The 19,010-nt window shown below is 47.4% G+C and overlaps 1 protein-coding gene across 3 annotated transcripts; it reads left to right on the top strand.

Moving 5' to 3' along the window:
* The first annotated feature begins 28 nt into the window (after positions 1-28).
* On the top strand, positions 29-18,662 carry MGAT1 (alpha-1,3-mannosyl-glycoprotein 2-beta-N-acetylglucosaminyltransferase). Of its 3 annotated transcripts, XM_019964785.2 has the most exons (3): positions 29-119; positions 1,040-1,461; positions 16,139-18,662. In XM_019964785.2, exon 3 carries the CDS (start codon positions 16,263-16,265, stop codon positions 17,604-17,606), a length of 1,344 nt encoding a protein of 447 aa, XP_019820344.1. In that variant the 5' UTR covers positions 29-119; positions 1,040-1,461; positions 16,139-16,262; the 3' UTR covers positions 17,607-18,662. The 3 variants fall into 3 exon arrangements, with proteins under 3 accessions (XP_019820344.1, XP_070649466.1, XP_019820345.1); XM_070793365.1 differs by lacking the exon at positions 29-119 and having other exon boundaries at positions 367-1,461; XM_019964786.2 differs by lacking the exons at positions 29-119; positions 1,040-1,461 and adding an exon at positions 6,280-6,436.
* Positions 18,663-19,010: the final 348 nt, after the last annotated feature.

The following is a 19,010-nucleotide window of genomic DNA, read 5'->3' as shown; positions in this document are numbered from 1 at the left end:
CGGGCGCCGGGGGTCGAGGGGGTGGGGCCTGGGCCGGTAGTGGGGACCCAGCCTGGGGCCTGGAGTTCGACCAGGGGCGGGCTGCGGATACCTGCCGAGTTTGGGTGGGCGGGACCCAGGTAAAGAACCAGCGCAGATAGGGCGAGGGTCGTCTGGGCCGCAGAGGGGTGCGGGGGTCAGAGTCTAGAGAGGGTCGCGTTGTTACCCTCTTTCCCAGTGAACACAGAGCAAGGGGTTCCAGGGAGAAGGGTGGGAGGAGTCAAATTCTTGGCTGGGGGGGTGGGGGGGGTCGTTCTTGTGGACGCCACGCCCCTACAGGAAGGAAAGGCGCGTGCGTGCGTGTGTGTGTGTGTGTGTGTGTTGTGTGTGTGTGTGTGTGTGTGTGTAGGAATAAACTTAGAAGGGAAGGGGCGGCCGGGGTGGGCCACTGGATTGAAAAAATTGGAACATCACTGGGGCTGTTGGTGGTAGCATTCGGGCCTCTAGCATTTCAGGAAAGTGCTCTCGGGAGTCGCCTCAGGAAGGAGTTTGACGAAGATTGGGAATTACATCTTTGGCACAATTTTGGAAGGGGCGGGGGGTGCCAGTGAAGGGAAGGGGGCAAAGAATGCTTGTAGAAGGTGCCAGCATCTAGGTCTGGTATGGATTTAATTCAGACTGGGAGAGTTGGCCGATTAAAACACTGCACACCCTAAGAAGCTTGGGAGATGTAGGACGATTAGTGTGTGGCACAAACGGGAACAGGAGGAGAATGTTCTTTTCTGTATTTCTTAGAAGACAGTCTCCACACAGCAGTGGTTTTGGTTACTTTTCTATGGTGGGATTAGGTGCTGTCTTTCCTTTACCTTGAGTCATATTTGTATACATATTGTTGAGGTGACTGTTTGGGGTGGAATTGTGAGTGAGGTAGGTACTTTGAATAACCTTGTGGAGTGTTTAAGGAAGGGTTTTTGATGATAATCTCATTTAGGTAGGAAGTATTAGGGATTCCTTTGAGTATATAATAGATTAGAGAGTGTCATGATTAAATATTCTTCAGGTTAACACAGAAATCAGCTTCAAGGGCCATGCCGGTTCTAAGGCCTGTTTCCTCTCATGAGCTTCAACAGAAGACGGACTCTCCAGCCCTCACAGTGGATGACTTTCCTTCCCTGAACAGGAGATGGGATAGTACCTGGGATCTGCCTATCACCAGACTTTGGGCATAATAAACCAGCTGAATGAAGGGATGTAATAGACCTCTGGGAGGGACACTGAAGCCTGCAGGGGGGGGAGGGACCTGGACATACTCCTTCCCCCCCAGACTCCTCCCATTCAGAGTCCACTTAGCCATGGACTTTGGACCTGGACCAGAGGAGAGAAGCTGCACTTCGGTGTTTCTGATCTGGGATTCTCAGTTTTGGAAATGGAGTACTGGATGGGGGTTTGATGATCTTCAGGGAAGCAGCTGAGAGAAGAAAGGTAAGGTTCCTGTCTCATTTCCCACTTGGTGTCTTGCTGCTCCTGTGCAGATAGTGTTGAGTAGGGCGAGTCCGGGACACTGCCATTCAGAAAATGCCCTGATGAGAACTCTTACCCTGATGGGTACACAGAAAACTTCACTTCTCCTTCCCTCTCAGAGTGCAGGCTTGTTCCCAGTATCTCCTTACCCAGACAGAGTACCTTGAAAGGAGTTGTGAGCAATGTCAGTTGTGAGGTTAGACCACGGAGAACATAAAAAGACTTTAGGCCTCTGAAGGGAGGTTGTATTAGATTACTTGTAAAGGCCTTTTCCACACTGGGGTAATAGGATTCCAAGTCAGTTTGGGCTAAGTACAACTCTGGAATGGATTATCCAGGCTGAGGCAGGCTGCTGTGTTTTGGAGAACTAACTAAATAGAGCTACCTTGGGTGGGGGCAGGTAGCAGATGGTCTGGAATACCTCCTAAGTTGCCTCTCCTCCTTCCCCTTTAAGGAAATGTAGGCCGTGAAACCTCACTGTAAGAGCAGAGGAACTGAACACAGGTTTGGGAATCAGGATTTGTGTCCTAGCTCTGCCTTTCTTAGTGTACACCCCTAGATAATGTCAGTTAAGCTATGCCATGTTCTCTTCGCTTGCAAAATGGGGATAACTAACTTTCCAAGTCCCTCACAGGTTGTTTCCAAGGAACAAATGAAATGATTGATTTTTCAGGAGTATCCAGGGCCATGTACATGTAGCAGAGTAACATTGTTATTGTTTGATATGCTTGTTTAGTTGCATAGAGAAAAACTGAATTAGGAGTTCTGTTCATTTATTGAATTAGTGTTCTGGCAAAAGTCTTATTTGTGCTTAATTAAGAGTCTGTCCTGAATTTGTCTCATCCTGTTGCTACTAGCCAATACCTGCTATCATGAAGTGGTGGCAAAGGTGCATGGGTTCAAAGAGAGCTCAGATTGAGGGATTCTTGTTGGCTCTCAGAGCTCTCCGGTCAGCTGGGCATGTGTGCTTCTGGGTAGCAGACCAAAGAGAGGTGGAGAGAAGTGTAAGTCTCAAGGACCAAGTGTCTGTTAGGAGATGGAGCTCCATTTCTTGGAGTGAGCACTGGGCCTTTCTTTTCTATGCCATATCCTGGTCTTCTGTCCTGCTCTTTGAAGTGACAGTGTTTTTCAGACTGCCATTGTTTAGCCTTCTATATTTTCACAGGCTCTATTCCCACTTAAAGCAGAAGCTGTTCATCTTACCTTCTTACCTTCTGTTCCTTCCTTGAATTCCAATTTACCTATGCCAGGATGCCTGCTTTTCTGAGTGACAACAACAGCAGAAAGGAGAGGTGATGGAAATTTTGATAGGATACAGTGGACTGGGCAAGGGGTAGGAAGCTTGCTTCTAGCATCTCTTTGCCTCTCACTGCTGTGTAACACCTGGGCCTCATATTCAGTGGGCATTTGCAAGCTGAAAATCGTGTATTTATGACTTGGTTTCTTTCTTTTTCCCTTCCTTCTTTTCCACAGGAGTCTGTGAGGCCCCCAGTGGCCTGAGGGCTGGGCAGGCAGACCTAGGTGGATTTCCTGTCACCTCCCCTAGCTTTGCCCAGCAAATTCCTGGTGCTATTCTTTGCTTAGACACTAGGATCACAGTGATCCCTCAGGGATATGTGGTCCCAGGCCCTCATCCTGCCTAGGAGGCCTGTGAGTGCTTCGAAGCACTTGAAGTACCACAGAGTCGTGCTGTATTTGTACAGTGCTTACATTATGTGAAGTGTCCAGGCTGTTGTGTTGTGTCAGTTTTTCGTCACCACATTGTTGTGAGGAGAACAGAGCAGGGATTATTCTCCCAGTATGATGCGTGAGGGGAAGCTACAGAAGCCCTGAGCAGGCAGGGCTTGCCTAAGTGTGAAGTGGCAGATGCTGTGATCGCCTGCCCAGTTCTGTGCTTCTTCTATAGTATCTGACCTGACAAGGGCCGTCGGGATTCTGCTGCAAACCTCCAGGGAGGAGAACTCAAGGGCCCTGTCAGACAGCCTCCTGGTAAGATGCTTCCTTCTTAGAGTGAGCCAGAATTCCTCTCCCCTATTGTTTCCAGCAAAAGCAGTAGTCCTTCCCTCAGCCTGACCCTTTGACAAGACAGTCCTCTGGACACAGCCATTAGCCTTCTCAAAGGGGCACCATGATGCCAGGGCACAGCACTCATTGGGTGTTCAGCCACTTAGCCAGGACCAATAAACCACATGTTGTGTGTATGTTGTAACTGAATTTATTTATACCCTTCTTTTTTCCAAAAGGAATCGTCGGTGACTAACCCAAAGTTCCATTTAATAGACATTGCTCAGTGGTGGTTGTGTTAATCTTTTCTCTTTTCTTTGATTTTGGTGAGCTGAGTTTCTGTGTTGTCGAGGGGAGTAGTGATATTGGGAGGAAGTAAGGGGAAAAATAGATACATCGTTGATTTAAAACTTTGCTTTTATTTCTACTTACGGTTTCAAGCTAAGATCTGTCTTATGTTCAGAGCATGAATTCTTTGCAAATTATACAAAAATTCAGGATATCTTGGGCATTGTTTATGGGAGGGCAGTTTCCTGGGACAATTTTCACTTCCTTCTTATCTGTCCTCTCCTTTTTTGGGAGTAGTAGCTAGGACCAGAACTTCCTATTCTTCCATTTTCACAGAATCCAATCCCAGTTTCATCCCCAGAATTCAGGCACTTGGCTCCTTGTTTCTGCCCTTCTTACCCTATAACCCTTCTCCATGAAACATCCATCAGGAGCCCAGGGCCTCTTCCCAGGTCAATTTGGCACTCATCACCCTGGCTTCTTGCCTCTCAGAACAAATGTTTTCTTTTGCTTCCATCCAAGAATTCAGCTCATCCTGCCTCTCTAACCAGGTCCTTTGTTTTGGGACAGTCAGGGAATTTCTACTCTTAGATCTTCTCTAAGACTTGAAATTTAAACAGAGGGTTATAGTGATGGGGCATGAGTTTTGGTACACAGTTATCTTTCCTCTTTCCCACTGAACAGCCTTAGATAGAGAAGGAGGATTGGTAGAGATGGGAATCTGACATATTCTGGGATAATTGGTTTCCTCACCTTTCAGCATTCTACTCTGGCCTTTGTCCTGGGATAGTGATCTTAGCTTATCTTGGATCCACAGTGTTTCCCAACTTTTCCCAATTTTAGGAAACGATGGTTTTCCTTCTTGCTTTGATATGGAGTATTAGTATTATAATCCCATGTACCCCTCATGAGGAAAAGCTTAGAGAGAGGGCAGAGATACAGAAACATTCGCTGCTGACTGGCCCATAAGTGTGGACTCCCATCGCTTGCCACAGTCCACACAATCAACCAAACTGGAGACCCTGGACACACACAGAGTCCAGCATCACTGAGGCGTCAGCTCTTCTTTCACTCTTCTCCTTTAGGACCAGGCTCCAACTGCAGGATTTCCCTGCTGCCCCACTATGTGCTTGTCATGCTGGACACACAGCTATCTCAAACACTCAAGGCTGCATGAGAAGAGGGAATGAGTGCCATCTTGGAAGTAGGACTGCCTGGGTCTAAAACCTAGCCATGACCCTCATTAGGTCTTGTGACCTTCAGCAAATTGGGACTTAGCTTGAGCCTCAGAATATACATCTGTAGAGTGAGACGACAGTGTATATTCTGCAGAGCTGCTAGGGTTAAAGGAGAGGCTGGGGGTGGGGTAGGTTGTAGGTGCATGTAAAGGCCACTGCAATTTTGTTTTAGCTCCTTACCCCCATGCAGGGAATTTTAGGTCATGTCCTGCCTTTGTTTCTTTAAACCGCCACACAATTCCTAGTTTCACTTAGAAACAAGTTAGTGAGTGATGTCAGTAACCACACACCAGGAAGTTCCAGACTGCTCTGTGCTCTGAAACACAGGGGAGGGAAGTGGATGGGGGCAGGTGCTGGTGCCAGAACAGTGTGTCCTGATCACATGGCAGCCCTGGCTCTGGACCCAGTCCTTCTCAGGAAAGTTATCTGCACGAGTAACCAGTAGTTCTTAGCGTCCCTCCTTCACTTCTTAGGGTCAGATACAGATATCTACGCTTTTCCAGGGTTCCCCCTACCCCCTTTCACAGGTCAACCCCAAAGCCTGCTTGAGGCCTTAATTTCCTCTTTGGGTCTAATGGTTCTCCCCTAGGGAAAGGTCTGTCTGTTTCTACTCTTTTACTTCCAACTAACAGCATTATCTACCCCGAAAGAAAAAACAAAAGCAAGGGTGGGTGAGGGAAGCCAGCTTGCTCTTTCTCGATTTTGACTGCAAGTGTTTCCTCCCTGGCTTCTTTTTGGCACCCTGGTTCTTGTTCTCACTTCCCTGTAAGCTGTAGCCTCTGTGATGCCCTGGACTCCTCCCTTCCGGAAGCCAGCGGTTGGGGGAGCAGGCCCCCAGATTCTTGGCTTTGGGTTTGGTAAACACACTGCTGAGGTAAGCTGCTCGGCCTACCCCTGGCAGGGCTGTTCCCCTAAGCTCCACGAGATTCTGCACTGTGTGACTGGGTCTGGGCTGGGAGACGCGAGAAGTCTGGACTGGAGTGGATTAAGCGTAATTGGTTTGATGGGTATTGACCCGTGGAGTTGCGATTGTGAGTAGCGAAGGGCCCAATAGTAACAGTTATCTCCACTACATCTCCCGAAGTTGGGGACCCCGGAAAACTTGGGGTGGTCCAGACCTCGAGTCGTTCTGAGAGATCGGGCATTGGAGACGACCTGGGGAGAAGGGGCCCTGGAAGAGTTGAGGCAGACAGCTCCGCCCCTCGGCCCGCCCCGCCCCGCTCCGCCCTCCCCGGGGAAGGGCCACGTTGCCCGCCCGGCTATCCGGCCCGGCGCGCAGCGAGAAGGGCCGGCCGGGCGGAAGGCGCCTGCAGCCGCGCGAGCGCCTTGAACGCGCCGGGGCACCCGGCTCGCTCCCCACGCTTCGGGGCGGGCCAAGTTCAGGGCCGGGAAGTTGGAAGGACCTGGTAAGTGGGAGCCAGGGAACGCCGGCATCCGTCAGTTCTGGGGTTTGTTCCCGGAAGGGGATCGAGGTCTGACTGAAGGAGGCCCCGCCGGAGGGGAGAGGGCGCTTCGGGACTCGGGTCCCGACTTGAGAGGCTGCCGCTTTCCAGTCCCTCTGTGTCCCCCGCCAGCCTCGGTGCCTGAGAGCCCCAGCAAGAGGATATTGGCCCGGGCCACCCGGGGTCACGGCCGCGCGCCGCTCCTGAGCCGGGAAGTGAACTCTTGCGTTCCGTTTGCGGAATCCCGGGCCTCCAGCTGTTGGAGAGAGGGCGGGCTCTGCGAGGAGGGGGGCGGTTGTGAAACATCCTCCGGGCGGACTTGGGTGCGGGGCTTGGAGGAGCTGGTGTTGCTGGAGAGGGTTGGGGAGAGGAATCCGAGGTGGCTTTTCCTCAGACTCCACCCCAGAGTCCTTTCCAAAAGTTATTAGGAGTTCTTTCTCAACAGCTCTGAGGAAGAATTGACTCAATGTGGGAATAAGTAAATTGTCAAGAAAATTTGCTCCTACTTGTTTGCTAATGTGTGTGAAGTAGGGGGCCCTGAGACGTACAGGGCCCCCATCTTATAAACTCCCGAGCAGAAGGGCTGGGGCCAGCTAGTCAGTGTCTCCTCAGGACAGTGAGCCCCGGGGTAAAAGGCTCTACCTTGGTTAACCTTTGCCCCTGTGATGTATTTAATTAGTCTCTGCTTTACGAACGTGAACTGGCTAAGATTGCCCAGCTTTCTCTTCTGTCGTTTATAATACTTTTCATACCATGTAGCCTCTTCTCTTAGATGCTTACACCCGCCGCCCCACCCCACGTCTGCCTCGATTCCGATTCCGAGACTATTGAGCTCTCTTGGATTCCCCACCCTGTCCTTCTCTCAGATTAGAAAGCAATGTAGTGAGTTTAACCTCAGTGGCTTATGTGACAGGTTAAACTCTTTTCCTGTTTGGGACATTGAGGAAGTTAGTACTGTTCTTTTTGTCATTAGAACCCAGAGACCTTGGAGATGATCCACATCAAGCCTCTCCCTGTACAAATGCAGGAACGAAGGCCCAAGTGACTACTCAGGGTTACTTGGTTTCCCAAGGCTTTGTGCTTTTTTCCTGCACTAGCATCATATATCCCGTTAGCCTTTTCCAGGATGAATAACCTGTATCCCTTCTCTCTAGGTCTTATTCTCTTAAGTCCTTGAATTATTTAGTGTATCTTCTCTGACTCCCTTTCAGTTCTTCCATCCTTTTGAAATTGTGGAGCCTGGTACAAGATACAGGAGGATACATTATTAGAGGAGGCCTAATAATGAACAAAAAGTAATTCAATTGAGTCTCCATTATTTTTGGCGTGTCTATACTTTCTCGGTTTTTTTAGGCGGTGCTTTTTAACATGCTAAGCAAGACAGAGATAGAAGGGAAGTTCTGTCAACATTCATTTCCATGCTTTCTAAAAACTAAGACTTCTCCATTTTTGCTCATTTTTGACTATCTGGTGTTCTCTTGCTGTTTAAAAAAACACCTTTTTAAATTTTTTTGCCATAGAGAGAGGACTGGCTAGAGAATACTATAGGAATCAGAGTGTTAGAAAGGGTTCTTACAGCTCCGAGGCAGTTCTTCAGAAGAAAAAACTGAGACTTACAGGAGTTGGTGGGACCTGCCCAGAGCCTTCTGGTTTTTGATTGAGGGTCTTATTCACTAAAAAGGCTCATTCCTCATTCCCACCACAGTGTACTTGGTCTTTGTACTTGGTGGTATGGACCAGCTGTGTCACTTCCCTGAAGGAGCAGTGAAAACTCTGGCAAAACATAGTTTAAGTTTGAGTTTGTGCTTTGCAGGCAAATGTCATTGATAACAAAACATCAGGTATTCAGGTCAAGGTTAAGGACTGTTCTATTTTAGAAAAGGAAGGTGTGTCCGATTGTATTTTCCCAAATGGCCACAACCTTAAACATCACATTCTCCAGTTGTTACCATAGGACACTGCCCTCCTGCCACCTGGCTGTGGTGGCTGTGTTTCTTTTTCCTTGAATGTAGGCGGTACTCAGGATGCCCCTGACCAGTGAATATGTCAGAAGTGATGCAAGGTTGGATCCTGAAAAGGATGCAGTTTTATTTGACTTGCGCTCTTCCTTCAGACAGTCACTTTTTGGAGTTCAGCCTCATGCTCAGAGGAAGTCTATGCCATGTGGAGAGACCACATGGAGGTGACTCCAGCTGACATCTCAGCCAACGCCAACATCATCCTGCCGACACATGAGAAACTGAGCCTTTAGAGGAGTCTTCTAGCTGAAGTTGCAGACCTGATGGTGCAGAGGCAGGTCATCTTTGTGCCCCAGCGTCCAAATTCCTTACTTGTAGAAACCAAGAGAGAATAAATGATTGCTCTTGTTTTAAGCCATTCGGTATTTTTTATTATTCATCAGTAAATATCTAATAAAGGAGTATGTATAGGGGCAGGACCTCAAAACTTGGACTCTTGTGGACAGACGGCAGAAGGAACACTTGCTCTTTGTATCAAGGCTACTTAGATTCTGCTTCACTCATCATTTCAGATACTCATTGCTACATAACAAATCACCCTAAAACCTAGTGGCTTAAAACAGCAGAATTATCTTATTCCCGTCTCAGCTATGTCATTTTGCTTCTGGTCTTTCATGTAGTTGCAGTTGGATGTGGCTGGGGCTGGAATCATTTGGAAGGCTTCCTGTCATGTCTACTATCTGTGGCTGACTGTCAGCTGACCTTAGCTGTGGTTGTCAGCCAGAATACTTGGAAGGTATCTAGTCCATGTGGCTGGGCTTCCTCTTACCTTGGTGGCTGGGTTCCAACAATAGGCATCTCAGGAGCATCAAGTAGGAACTGTGTTGACTTTCATAAACTAGTCTTAAGAAGTCACATAATCATCACTTCCTCTGTAGTCACAGCTCAGAGAGAGGGAACACTGACCCCACCTGCTATCCCCGCCGGCCCCCCCAACCCCCAAGCTCTGGAGGGAGGCGTGTCATTGTCACTTTGTAAGAAGAGCATGTAGAATGGGATGTTTTGTAATCAACTTTGAAAAATGTAATCCTTCACTGTTAGGCTTCTAATTTGGTCTTTCTCTCCAATTTAGTTAATAATGTCCTCCATCTAACTACTTGAACTTCATACATGTGCCAAGCATTGTAATAGGTTTAGAGGTCATAGAGCCTTTTCTTCTAAGGAGTAAGGTGAGAGTCAGGTAAGTACAGCCACAGATTCTATTACAGTGTGGAAAGGGAAGGCAGGAGGTGTGGAGAGAGTATGGTGGAAGTATAGTGTGGAAAGCCTGAGTCTGCCTGAATGTTAAGGAAGTATCACCCAAACTGGGTTCTTAGGAGGTATAGTGCTTGTTGATGAGGCTTTAGATGATTTCAGCATGCAGGACCAGCCAGAGCAGAGACAACAGTGTAGAAAGCATACTTACTGGGGGAGGTAAGTAGCCTGTCGAGGCCAGAGTATGCAGTTCCTGGAGTTAGTGGTTGGAGGTGAGATTGAAAGGGATGTTTGAGTCAGTTTGTTGTGAAGGCCCTGTGTGTCATAATAATGATTTTGCATTTTATTCTGTGGGTAGTGGCAGTATAGTTTTTAAGGCAGGTGAGTGTTGTGACCAGGTGTGTACTTTAAGAAGGATGCTCTGTTGCTATTGGGAAGGTTGCTAAAGGGAAGCAAAGTTAGTGATAGGTGGTCCAGCTGAGAAACCTAGTCAGATTAAAGGGTTTGAAATCTTGAAAATGGGATGATGGCAGTGAAAGAATAACTTTCTCTTCCACTTTCATAATTCTGAAATTCTTGGGGCTGGATATGTTTCAGAATTTAGAAATTTTTGGATTAAAAAAGATGACCTGGTACATTTATGATACAGTCTAAGATCTGGAGCAGCATACCATAGTCCAGCATGTTTATTTCTGTAGCAAAATATATGAAGGGATATATAAAGGCTATAGTAGCCTCACATTAGATTAGATTTCTCCAAATGAGGTTATGCCAAACAAGTGTGGAAAACTTCTGTTTTTCAACACTTTTTGGACTTGGGAATTACAATTAAGTGATTGTAGGTGTGTGACATACACATGAAAGTCACTTTTTTGTTACAGGCAAATCTCCTGAATGTTGAAGATCCTAGCATAGCAGCTTGGCAGCACTGGGGGAGCTGGTCTACCTCAAGTAGCATGTAGCTGAGGGGACTTGACAGATTCTGAGCACAGGTTTGTGCTGGTGCTGATGGTTGTGAAGGGGAGGTAGACCTCACAGGGGCCGACGGTATCTGGGAAGGTGTCCAGTGAGATGTGAGTCAGAACCCACTAGGTGAAGGAGAGAGGGAAGAACAGACCAAGCATACAGGCACATGCAAAGGCCCTGAGGCAGGCTTGGATGTTTGGACCCTGGAAGGAATCTAGTAGAATGGTGCAGAGAGAACCACCAAGAGAGGAGACAGACAAGTGATGGGCTAGCACTTACCCTGTCATATGCCAGGCACTGTTCTAAACACTTAATGTGAATTATCTCACCCAATCCTCAAAGCAACCCAGTGAGGTATTCTACTACCATTTCCGTCTTAGAGGTGAGAAAATTGAGTCTCAGCAATTTGAAAAAACTCAGGGTGATGCCCAAGCATTGCCCTGGGATGTTTGACTTGCTCTTGTTACTGCCATACCCTCCAAACGGTAGGACTTAGAGCAGCAGTGCTTCCTGGATGAGTGCATGGGCTCTGTTGGTCAAAAGCTGGACTGTCTCATCCCATGGGCACAGCCATCTGCTGGAGAGTGCATTCACACACCACTAACTTCTAGACGAAGTAGAGGATCATGCCCTGGAGAATAAGGGGAGAAGTAGTAGGAAATGGCACTGGGACTGCGGGGGAGTCTGTGTGGAAAAGGGGTGGGCCTGGGAATAGTTATGTCCCAGTACCCGGATGGCAAGAGAAGCAAGTTCTGTTTGAGAATTTAAAGGAAAGGGTTGTGGAGTGAGAACAAAGGCCTGAGCGCTAAGTTGGAGGCCTGGTGGCCTGGGGCAGCTGTTTGCTATGGGCTGTCTAGCCATTTACAAGGTTTATAGACTTGCTAAGGATACAGTCTGCAGAGGGACTGAGAAGATTGGTTTGATCTGCCTGGCTTAGAAGGGTGGTGGGGAGGTCTTCTAGGCCTGGGGTAGTGGGTGTGGGCCGCCTAGTTCTAATGTCAGGAGAAGAGTGAGGTTGGAGACCATACGGTCCCTTGGGGTTTTGCCACCACTCTGAGAGCCTCTTGGCCTGAGGTGGCTCATTGATAAGTCTGAGATAGGCCTGCTCCTCCAGCCCTGAAGCCAACACTTGAGCTGCTGGAGTTCAGTTTCTCTTTTCTTTCCCCTATCCTTCTGCCTGAAGTCTTTTCCTACCCAGTCAGTTGGGAGGCAGGACATCAAGGGTTAGGGATTCCAACATTGACCACATCGTCAGGCAGAGGAAGGAAAAACTGGGAATCTGTGTGTGTTTCTGTTCTGGGAAACCCTGATTGGTGAATGAGCACTGATAAAATGGAAATTTAATGACACAATAAAACAGAGGCTTCTAAGAAGACTGGTGCTATGGAGTAGGGAGTGTGGATGGTTTCTGGAAGGAAGATAGGAGGTGGTGGTGCAGGAGCTGGAGGGGTCTCAGAGGAGGGACAGGATCCATTCCCTGTAGAGACTCTTAAAGATCTGCCCTTTGATCCTTGGATACTGAATCGGCCTGCTTGAGAGCCCAGGAGCACAGAGACGAAATCTGGGACCTGAGATTTTGGTTAGCTTAGTGAACTGGGCTATGAGGCAGAGGGTAGCTGGCAGAGCAGCCAGCACAAGAGAGTGCAGACCTGCAACTTTTGGGTGTGAAGTGTTGAGACCAGAGGCAGGAATGCCAGGGTTAAAGTTGCATGATCAAGAATGGCAGCTGTCCTGGCATTGAAGGGTGTGGTAGATCCTTTAAGTAATGAGGTCTGGTAGAGTGAGGGGCCTGGCAGAACCATGCCTTTTTCTTGTTGGCTGTGTGTCCCAGTCCCTTCCCAGAGCCTGGCAGAGAGCAGGTCGTGTCATTGCAGACCGTGGAATGGTTGAAGAGTTCAGGACAAATAGATTGTCCCCAGTTCTTCTGATGTGTCCAGCTGGGGCCATATTGGACGAAGCTAGTCAGAGCTGTGGGCTATGTCCCTGTTTGATTGTATTTGAAAATAACTTCAAAATATAAAAAAGTTGCAAGAATAAAAATGGTGTAAGGATTCTCATATTCCCTTTACTCAGATCCACCTATTAACATTTTGCTCCATTTTCTCTTCATATTTATACTTGATATTTTTGTTCTGAACCATTTGAGAAATTGCATCTACCATGGCTCTCTATACCTAATTACTTCATCATGTATTATATAAGAATTGGGATATTCTTTTATATAACCACAGTGTGGTTATCACCTAGTCAACACTGATATTTTGATCTACTGTCTATATTCAATTTTGTCATTTGATGTGATAATATCTTTTTAAAAAGTTTTATTGAAGTATAAATGATATACAGTAAGCCTTAGGTATCTAAAGTGTGCATTTTCAGAACTTTGTTCATCTGTATTCAGCCCATGAAACTATCACCCCCACAAAGTTTCCTAGTGTCCCTTTGAAATACTCCCCTGATGGTCTCACTGCCAGGCAGACACTGATCTGTATGTATTCCTTCATATGTTGCAACATTATCTTGAGATTTGTCTATGTGTTGTATGTATCAGTAGTTTGTTTCATTCATTTTATTTATTTTTTATGTTTCATTTTACTTGCTGAATATTATTCCATTCCGTGGATAAGCCACAGTATTCCAGTGCTGATGGGTGTTTGGGTTGTTTCCACTTTTTGGCAAAGTGCCCTCAAACATTCTATATTGGTTTTTGTATAGACATTTGTTTTCATTTCTCTTGGGTGTATATGTAGGAGTGGACTTACTGGGTCATATGGTATCTCTGTTTAGCATTTTGACAAACTGCCAAACTACTCTAAAAGGGCTTCAGTTCCTTATCTCACACCATATAGGAAAACTAATTCAAAATGAATCATAAATGTAAATGTAAAACTTAAAACTGTAAAACATAAAAAAGAAAACATAGGGGAAAAAAATCTCTGTGACTTTAACAAAGATTTCTTAAATACAACACCAAAAACATGATTCATTTAAAAAAAAAAAAACCTGAAAATTAGAAATCATCAAAATTAGAACTTCTATTCTTAAACTGATTCTATTATGAGAATCAGACAAATTTTTGATTTTTGCTAGTCTGATGGGTGAGAAATGTTACCTTAGTATAGTTTTAATTAGAATTTTTCTTATCATAAGTGAAATTGAACACCTTTTCATACATCTATGGGCCATTTTAGTACTTTTTTGTGTGAGTTATGCTAGTGTTTTAGACAGGGAATTTTTGGCTTTTTTTCCCTTCAGTTTTTAAGAAGCTCTTTGTCAGTTAGGGTATTGGCTTTTTATTTGTGATGTGTGTTTCAAATATTCTCTTCCAGTTTGTTAATCTTCTTTTGACTTGGCTTATGGTGTTTTTGGAGAAGGAAATGGCAACCCACTCCAGTATTCTTGCCTGGAAAATTCCATGGATAGAGGAGCCTGGTGGGCTACAGTCCATGGGGTCGAAAAGAGTCAGACACAACTTAGCAACTGAGCACACATGGTATTTTTAGCCATGCAAAAGTATTTTATTTATCACTGCATCTGTATTTTAAGGCATATTTAGAAAGCCTTTCCCTCTGCTAAGCTATAGAGGAATTGACATAAATCTTTTAGCACTTGTATGTTTTTAGTTTTCTACTTAAATATCTAGTCCACTTGTTAAATTTATTCTTGTATACAGATCTTGTTGTTGTTCGCAAATACCTATGTAGTTGTTATAACACAATTAATAAGACCATTTTTTTTTTTTGCCCCAGTAATTCTAATAATCCTCTTTATCATATATTAGATATCTACATGTATTTGGGTCTGTTTCTGTAGTTGAAATTCTATTCCTTTGCATGATCTGTTTAATTTCCATTCCTTGAATGATCTGTTTGTTTACATATCAGCACCACATTGCTGTTGTTCATTCATTCAGTTGTGTCCGACTCTTTGCGACCCCCATGGACTGCAGCACGTTAGGCGTCCCTGTCCTTCACCATCTCCCATAGCTTGCTCAAACTCATGTCCATTTAGTTGGTGATGCCATCCAACCATCTGTCTCATCCTGTCATCCCATCCCCTTCTCCTCCTGACTTCTGTCTTTCCCAGCGTCAGGATCTTTTCCAGTGACTTGGCTTTTTGCATCAGGTGGAAAAAGTATTGGAGTTTCAGCTTTAGCACCAGTGACTATTCAGGGTTGGTTTCCTTTAGGATTGACTGTTTTGATCTGATCAGCATAACACACTTTTAATTATAGAGGCTTTGTAATGTGTAGTATATCTGGTAGGGCTAGTCCCTCTTCACAGCTTGTTCATTTTCATCATTTTCCTAGATGTTCTGTTTGAACTTCAGTGCCAGTTTGACTGCTACTGCTGCTGCTAAGTCGCTTCAGTCGTGTCCAACTCTGTGCGACCCCATAGACGGCAGCCCACCAGGCTCCCCCGTCCCTGGGATTCTCCAGGCAAGCACACTGGAGTGGGTTGCCATTTCCTTCTCTAATGCATGTTTGACTAGCTGTACAAAAACTATTTTTATTGAGATTTTTGATGAAGCTGAGGTGTCCTAACCAAGAACAAGGAACATTTAAGTTGTCTTTTGTCTTTTCAGGAATTATAAGTTCCGGTAGGTTTTTGCATATTTCTTGTTTATTCCTGAATAGTGTATCATCATTGCATACATTTCATATCATTTCATAGCTATTATACATAAGGTTTTCTCATTTATTGTTTATTTAATGAGTTATTGTTTGTGGATATGAAGGCTACTGATATTTGCACATTAATTTTTATCTACCACTACCTGACTCAAGTTTTTGATTGTTTGGGTTGGACTTATCATTGTTTCTCTTAGAGTTTTCTAGTCATAGTCTCATAGCATCAGCACATTTGTACTTCTGCCTGTAATTGTATTCTGCAGTCGAATTGCATTGGCTCATCCCTCCAACAGAATCTTAAACAGTCATGTAGATCTGGTCCCTGACCTTCATGGGAATGCCTCTGGTTCTTCCTTATTAGGTAAGGTTCTGGCTTTAGTCCTGAAGTGTGATACTAAGAATTTTAAAGTCAGTAATCTTTGGGCAGTTTGATTTGAGGAACGGGAGGCAGATGGTCTTACCCCCCATCTCTCCTAAGCTCTGGATGGAAGATGGTAAACAAAATCTGTCAGGTAGAGAAGGGGTGGGTGGGGTTCCTTTGCTTCCTGTCTTCCACCAATATCATTCTCTACATATCCTGCTCCCCCACTCCCCCCTGCAAAAAAAACCCCACATTTCTTTTCAGAGGATTCATAAACCATTTTGGAGTCGGGGAGCATGCTATCCTAATCCTGTTCTTCCATACAGATTGACCCTCCGAATTAGGGAATGGGTAGCTCTTTTCTAAGAGAGGTCTGGAGTTAACCTCCTGGTCTTCCTTGTCCTGAATTTTTCATCTGTTTCTGCCCCCCACCCCCTTCTTCTACTCTAGAGCAGGCCCGTGCCTTGTGATGATGGTTGTTTTTCTCCTCTTCTCAGGTGCATGGCTGCTTCCTAATCCTGGAGCCCAGAGGAAGCATCCCTAGAACCGCGGGGGTGTGAGCCAGGCAAGCTGAGGGCAGCCTTGAGCCCTACCCTTCCCGCCTCCCCTGCGGGGGCCAGGATGCTGAAGAAGCAGTCTGCAGGGCTTGTGCTGTGGGGTGCCATCCTCTTTGTGGCCTGGAACGCCCTGCTGCTCCTCTTCTTTTGGACACGCCCAGCGCCTGGCAGGCTACCCTCAGACAGTGCTCTTGATGATGACCCCGCCAGCCTCACCCGTGAGGTGATCCGCCTGGCCCAGGACGCCGAGGTGGAGTTGGAGCGGCAGCGGGGCCTGTTGCAGCAGATCAGGGAGCACCATGCTAGGTGGAGCCAGCGGTGGAGGGTACCCACCGTGGCCCCGCCCGTCCCGCCACGAGTGCCTGTGACCACTCCACCAGCTGTAATCCCCATCCTGGTCATCGCCTGTGACCGCAGCACTGTTCGGCGCTGCCTGGACAAGCTGCTGAATTACCGGCCTTCTGCTGAGCACTTTCCCATCATTGTCAGCCAGGACTGCGGGCATGAGGAGACAGCCCAGGTTATCGCCTCCTACGGCAGTGCTGTCATGCACATCCGGCAGCCTGACCTGAGCACCATTGCAGTGCCACCCGACCACCGAAAGTTCCAGGGCTACTACAAGATTGCTCGGCACTACCGCTGGGCACTGGGCCAGGTCTTTCACGAGTTCAAGTTCCCAGCAGCCGTGGTGGTAGAGGATGATCTGGAGGTGGCTCCAGACTTCTTCGAGTACTTTCAGGCCACTTACCCGCTGCTGAGAGCCGACCCCTCCCTCTGGTGTGTGTCTGCCTGGAACGACAATGGCAAGGAGCAGATGGTGGACTCCAGCAAGCCCGAACTGCTCTACCGCACAGACTTTTTCCCTGGCCTGGGCTGGCTGCTGTTGGCTGAGCTTTGGGCTGAGCTGGAGCCCAAGTGGCCCAAGGCCTTTTGGGATGACTGGATGCGCCGGCCAGAGCAGCGGCAGGGCCGGGCCTGCGTGCGGCCCGAAATCTCCAGAACAATGACCTTTGGCCGCAAAGGTGTGAGCCACGGGCAGTTCTTTGACCAGCACCTCAAGTTTATCAAGCTGAACCAGCACTTCGTGCCCTTCACCCAGCTGGACCTGTCGTACCTGCGACAGGAGACTTATGACAGGGATTTCCTTGCACGTGTCTATGGTGCTCCCCTGCTGCAGGTAGAGAAAGTGAGGACCAGTGAGCGGAGCGAGCTGCAGGAGGTGCGAGTGCAGTACACGAGCAGGGACAGCTTCAAGGCCTTTGCCAAGGCCCTGGGAGTCATGGATGACCTCAAGTCTGGTGTCCCCAGGGCCGGCTACCGGGGCATCGTCAGCTTCCTGTACCGGGGCCGCCGTGTCCACCTGGCCCCACCCCAGACCTGGGATGGTTATGATCCTAGCTGGAATTAGCAGCACCTGCGTGTCCATCGTGGGCCCCCTCCTTGCCATCTCATGGCCTAAGATGGGACCGCAGTCTCTGGGCTTCATCGTCCTCTCTGTGTTTCTCTCTTGGGTCCATTTATCTTTTTTTTTTTTTTTTTCTTTTTCCGAGTGGCATTCAGGTGCACAGATGATAAGGTGAGGGGGTCAAATCAGGGGACTCTTTCTGGGATATGTTGGGGGAGTTATTGAACAAGAAACCACTGTGTGGTAGGAGGGACTTGAGCTTATCATGGCCACACACATCCACATTCCAGGTTTTCTCCTAGGACATCGGTGGAGAGGTTGACAACTTTAGTTCTCTTGATCAGGCCTCTTTTCCCTCTCCTGGCTCTTCTAGCCAGAGTATGAGCCCTCCTCCTGTACCTGTCCCCGACCATCTCTGCTTTCTCCCAATTGGAGTAGGGGTAGGGGGCTGTATTATGTGAGAAGGGGATGTATCTGTGCCGGAATGAGACTAACCAAAGGGGTTTCATCACCGTCAGGGTCCAGATAGAGCTGTTAGGTTGTCAGGGTTTACTGCCTCCTGCCTGTATTTCTCTTCTTCCCCTCTCTTTCATCTCTGACCTCCTCTCAGCTCTTCTTTCTATGCAGCCCAGCAGTTCATGATTCTAAGATGAAATGGTGAAGGGGAAAAGCAGAATGTTCCCCCCAGCTCATCCACTGTGGTGGGGAGAAAGACTTGGATGCTGGGGCACCCCTCCCTCATTCTTCCTCTAAGAAACAGACTGCCCCTCTCTCCTCTCCATCCAGTCCTTTCCAAAAACCAGTCCTTTCCCTGTTGCTCTAGGACAGTTCATGCTAGCCTGGCTTTTGGAGGCCCTCTCAGTGTGAGGTACAGCAGCCAAGACCATTCGACCCAACCTCCCTCCCTTCTCTCCCAAACATCCCCGGGTACACAGATCAGGATGCAGATGGGTTGGAGAGCAATGTGTGTGTTTTTGTCTCTTGCCTGACCTCAGTTCATGGAGGAAAGTTTAAGCTACAGAATTATTTTCAAAAATAAAGGCTGACTTGTCTGAAAAACTGTGTGTTTATGTGTCCTGGAAAAGGAGGTGGGAGTGGAAAAGGGAGGTGAAGGGTGGAGGAAGAAAGGAAAAGAATGAGGACTGAAGGAAGGGGCTGCGCAGAGAGGAAGTAGATCCTTTGGAGGAAGAAAAGCAGCTGACAGGAAGGTAAGAGCACGGAGTTGGGGGGAAAAGGCATAGGAGAGCTGAGGCGGGGCCTGGGCACGAAAGGCCAGGCTTGGCGGTGGAGAGGACCTAAGGCTTAACTGCCCTACTGCTAATCTCTATAGAGGTAGGCTATGGCCCCTCAAGGCCTGAGAGAACGTGGGCCTCGTCTCCTGCAGTGGGTACATTGTGTGCGCGCCCT

The sequence above is a fragment of the Bos indicus genome, chromosome 7 (assembly GCF_029378745.1).
Source record: "Bos indicus isolate NIAB-ARS_2022 breed Sahiwal x Tharparkar chromosome 7, NIAB-ARS_B.indTharparkar_mat_pri_1.0, whole genome shotgun sequence".
In the NCBI taxonomy this organism is placed as follows: Eukaryota; Metazoa; Chordata; class Mammalia; order Artiodactyla; family Bovidae; genus Bos; species Bos indicus.
This window is presented reverse-complemented; position numbering and strand designations above follow the sequence as displayed.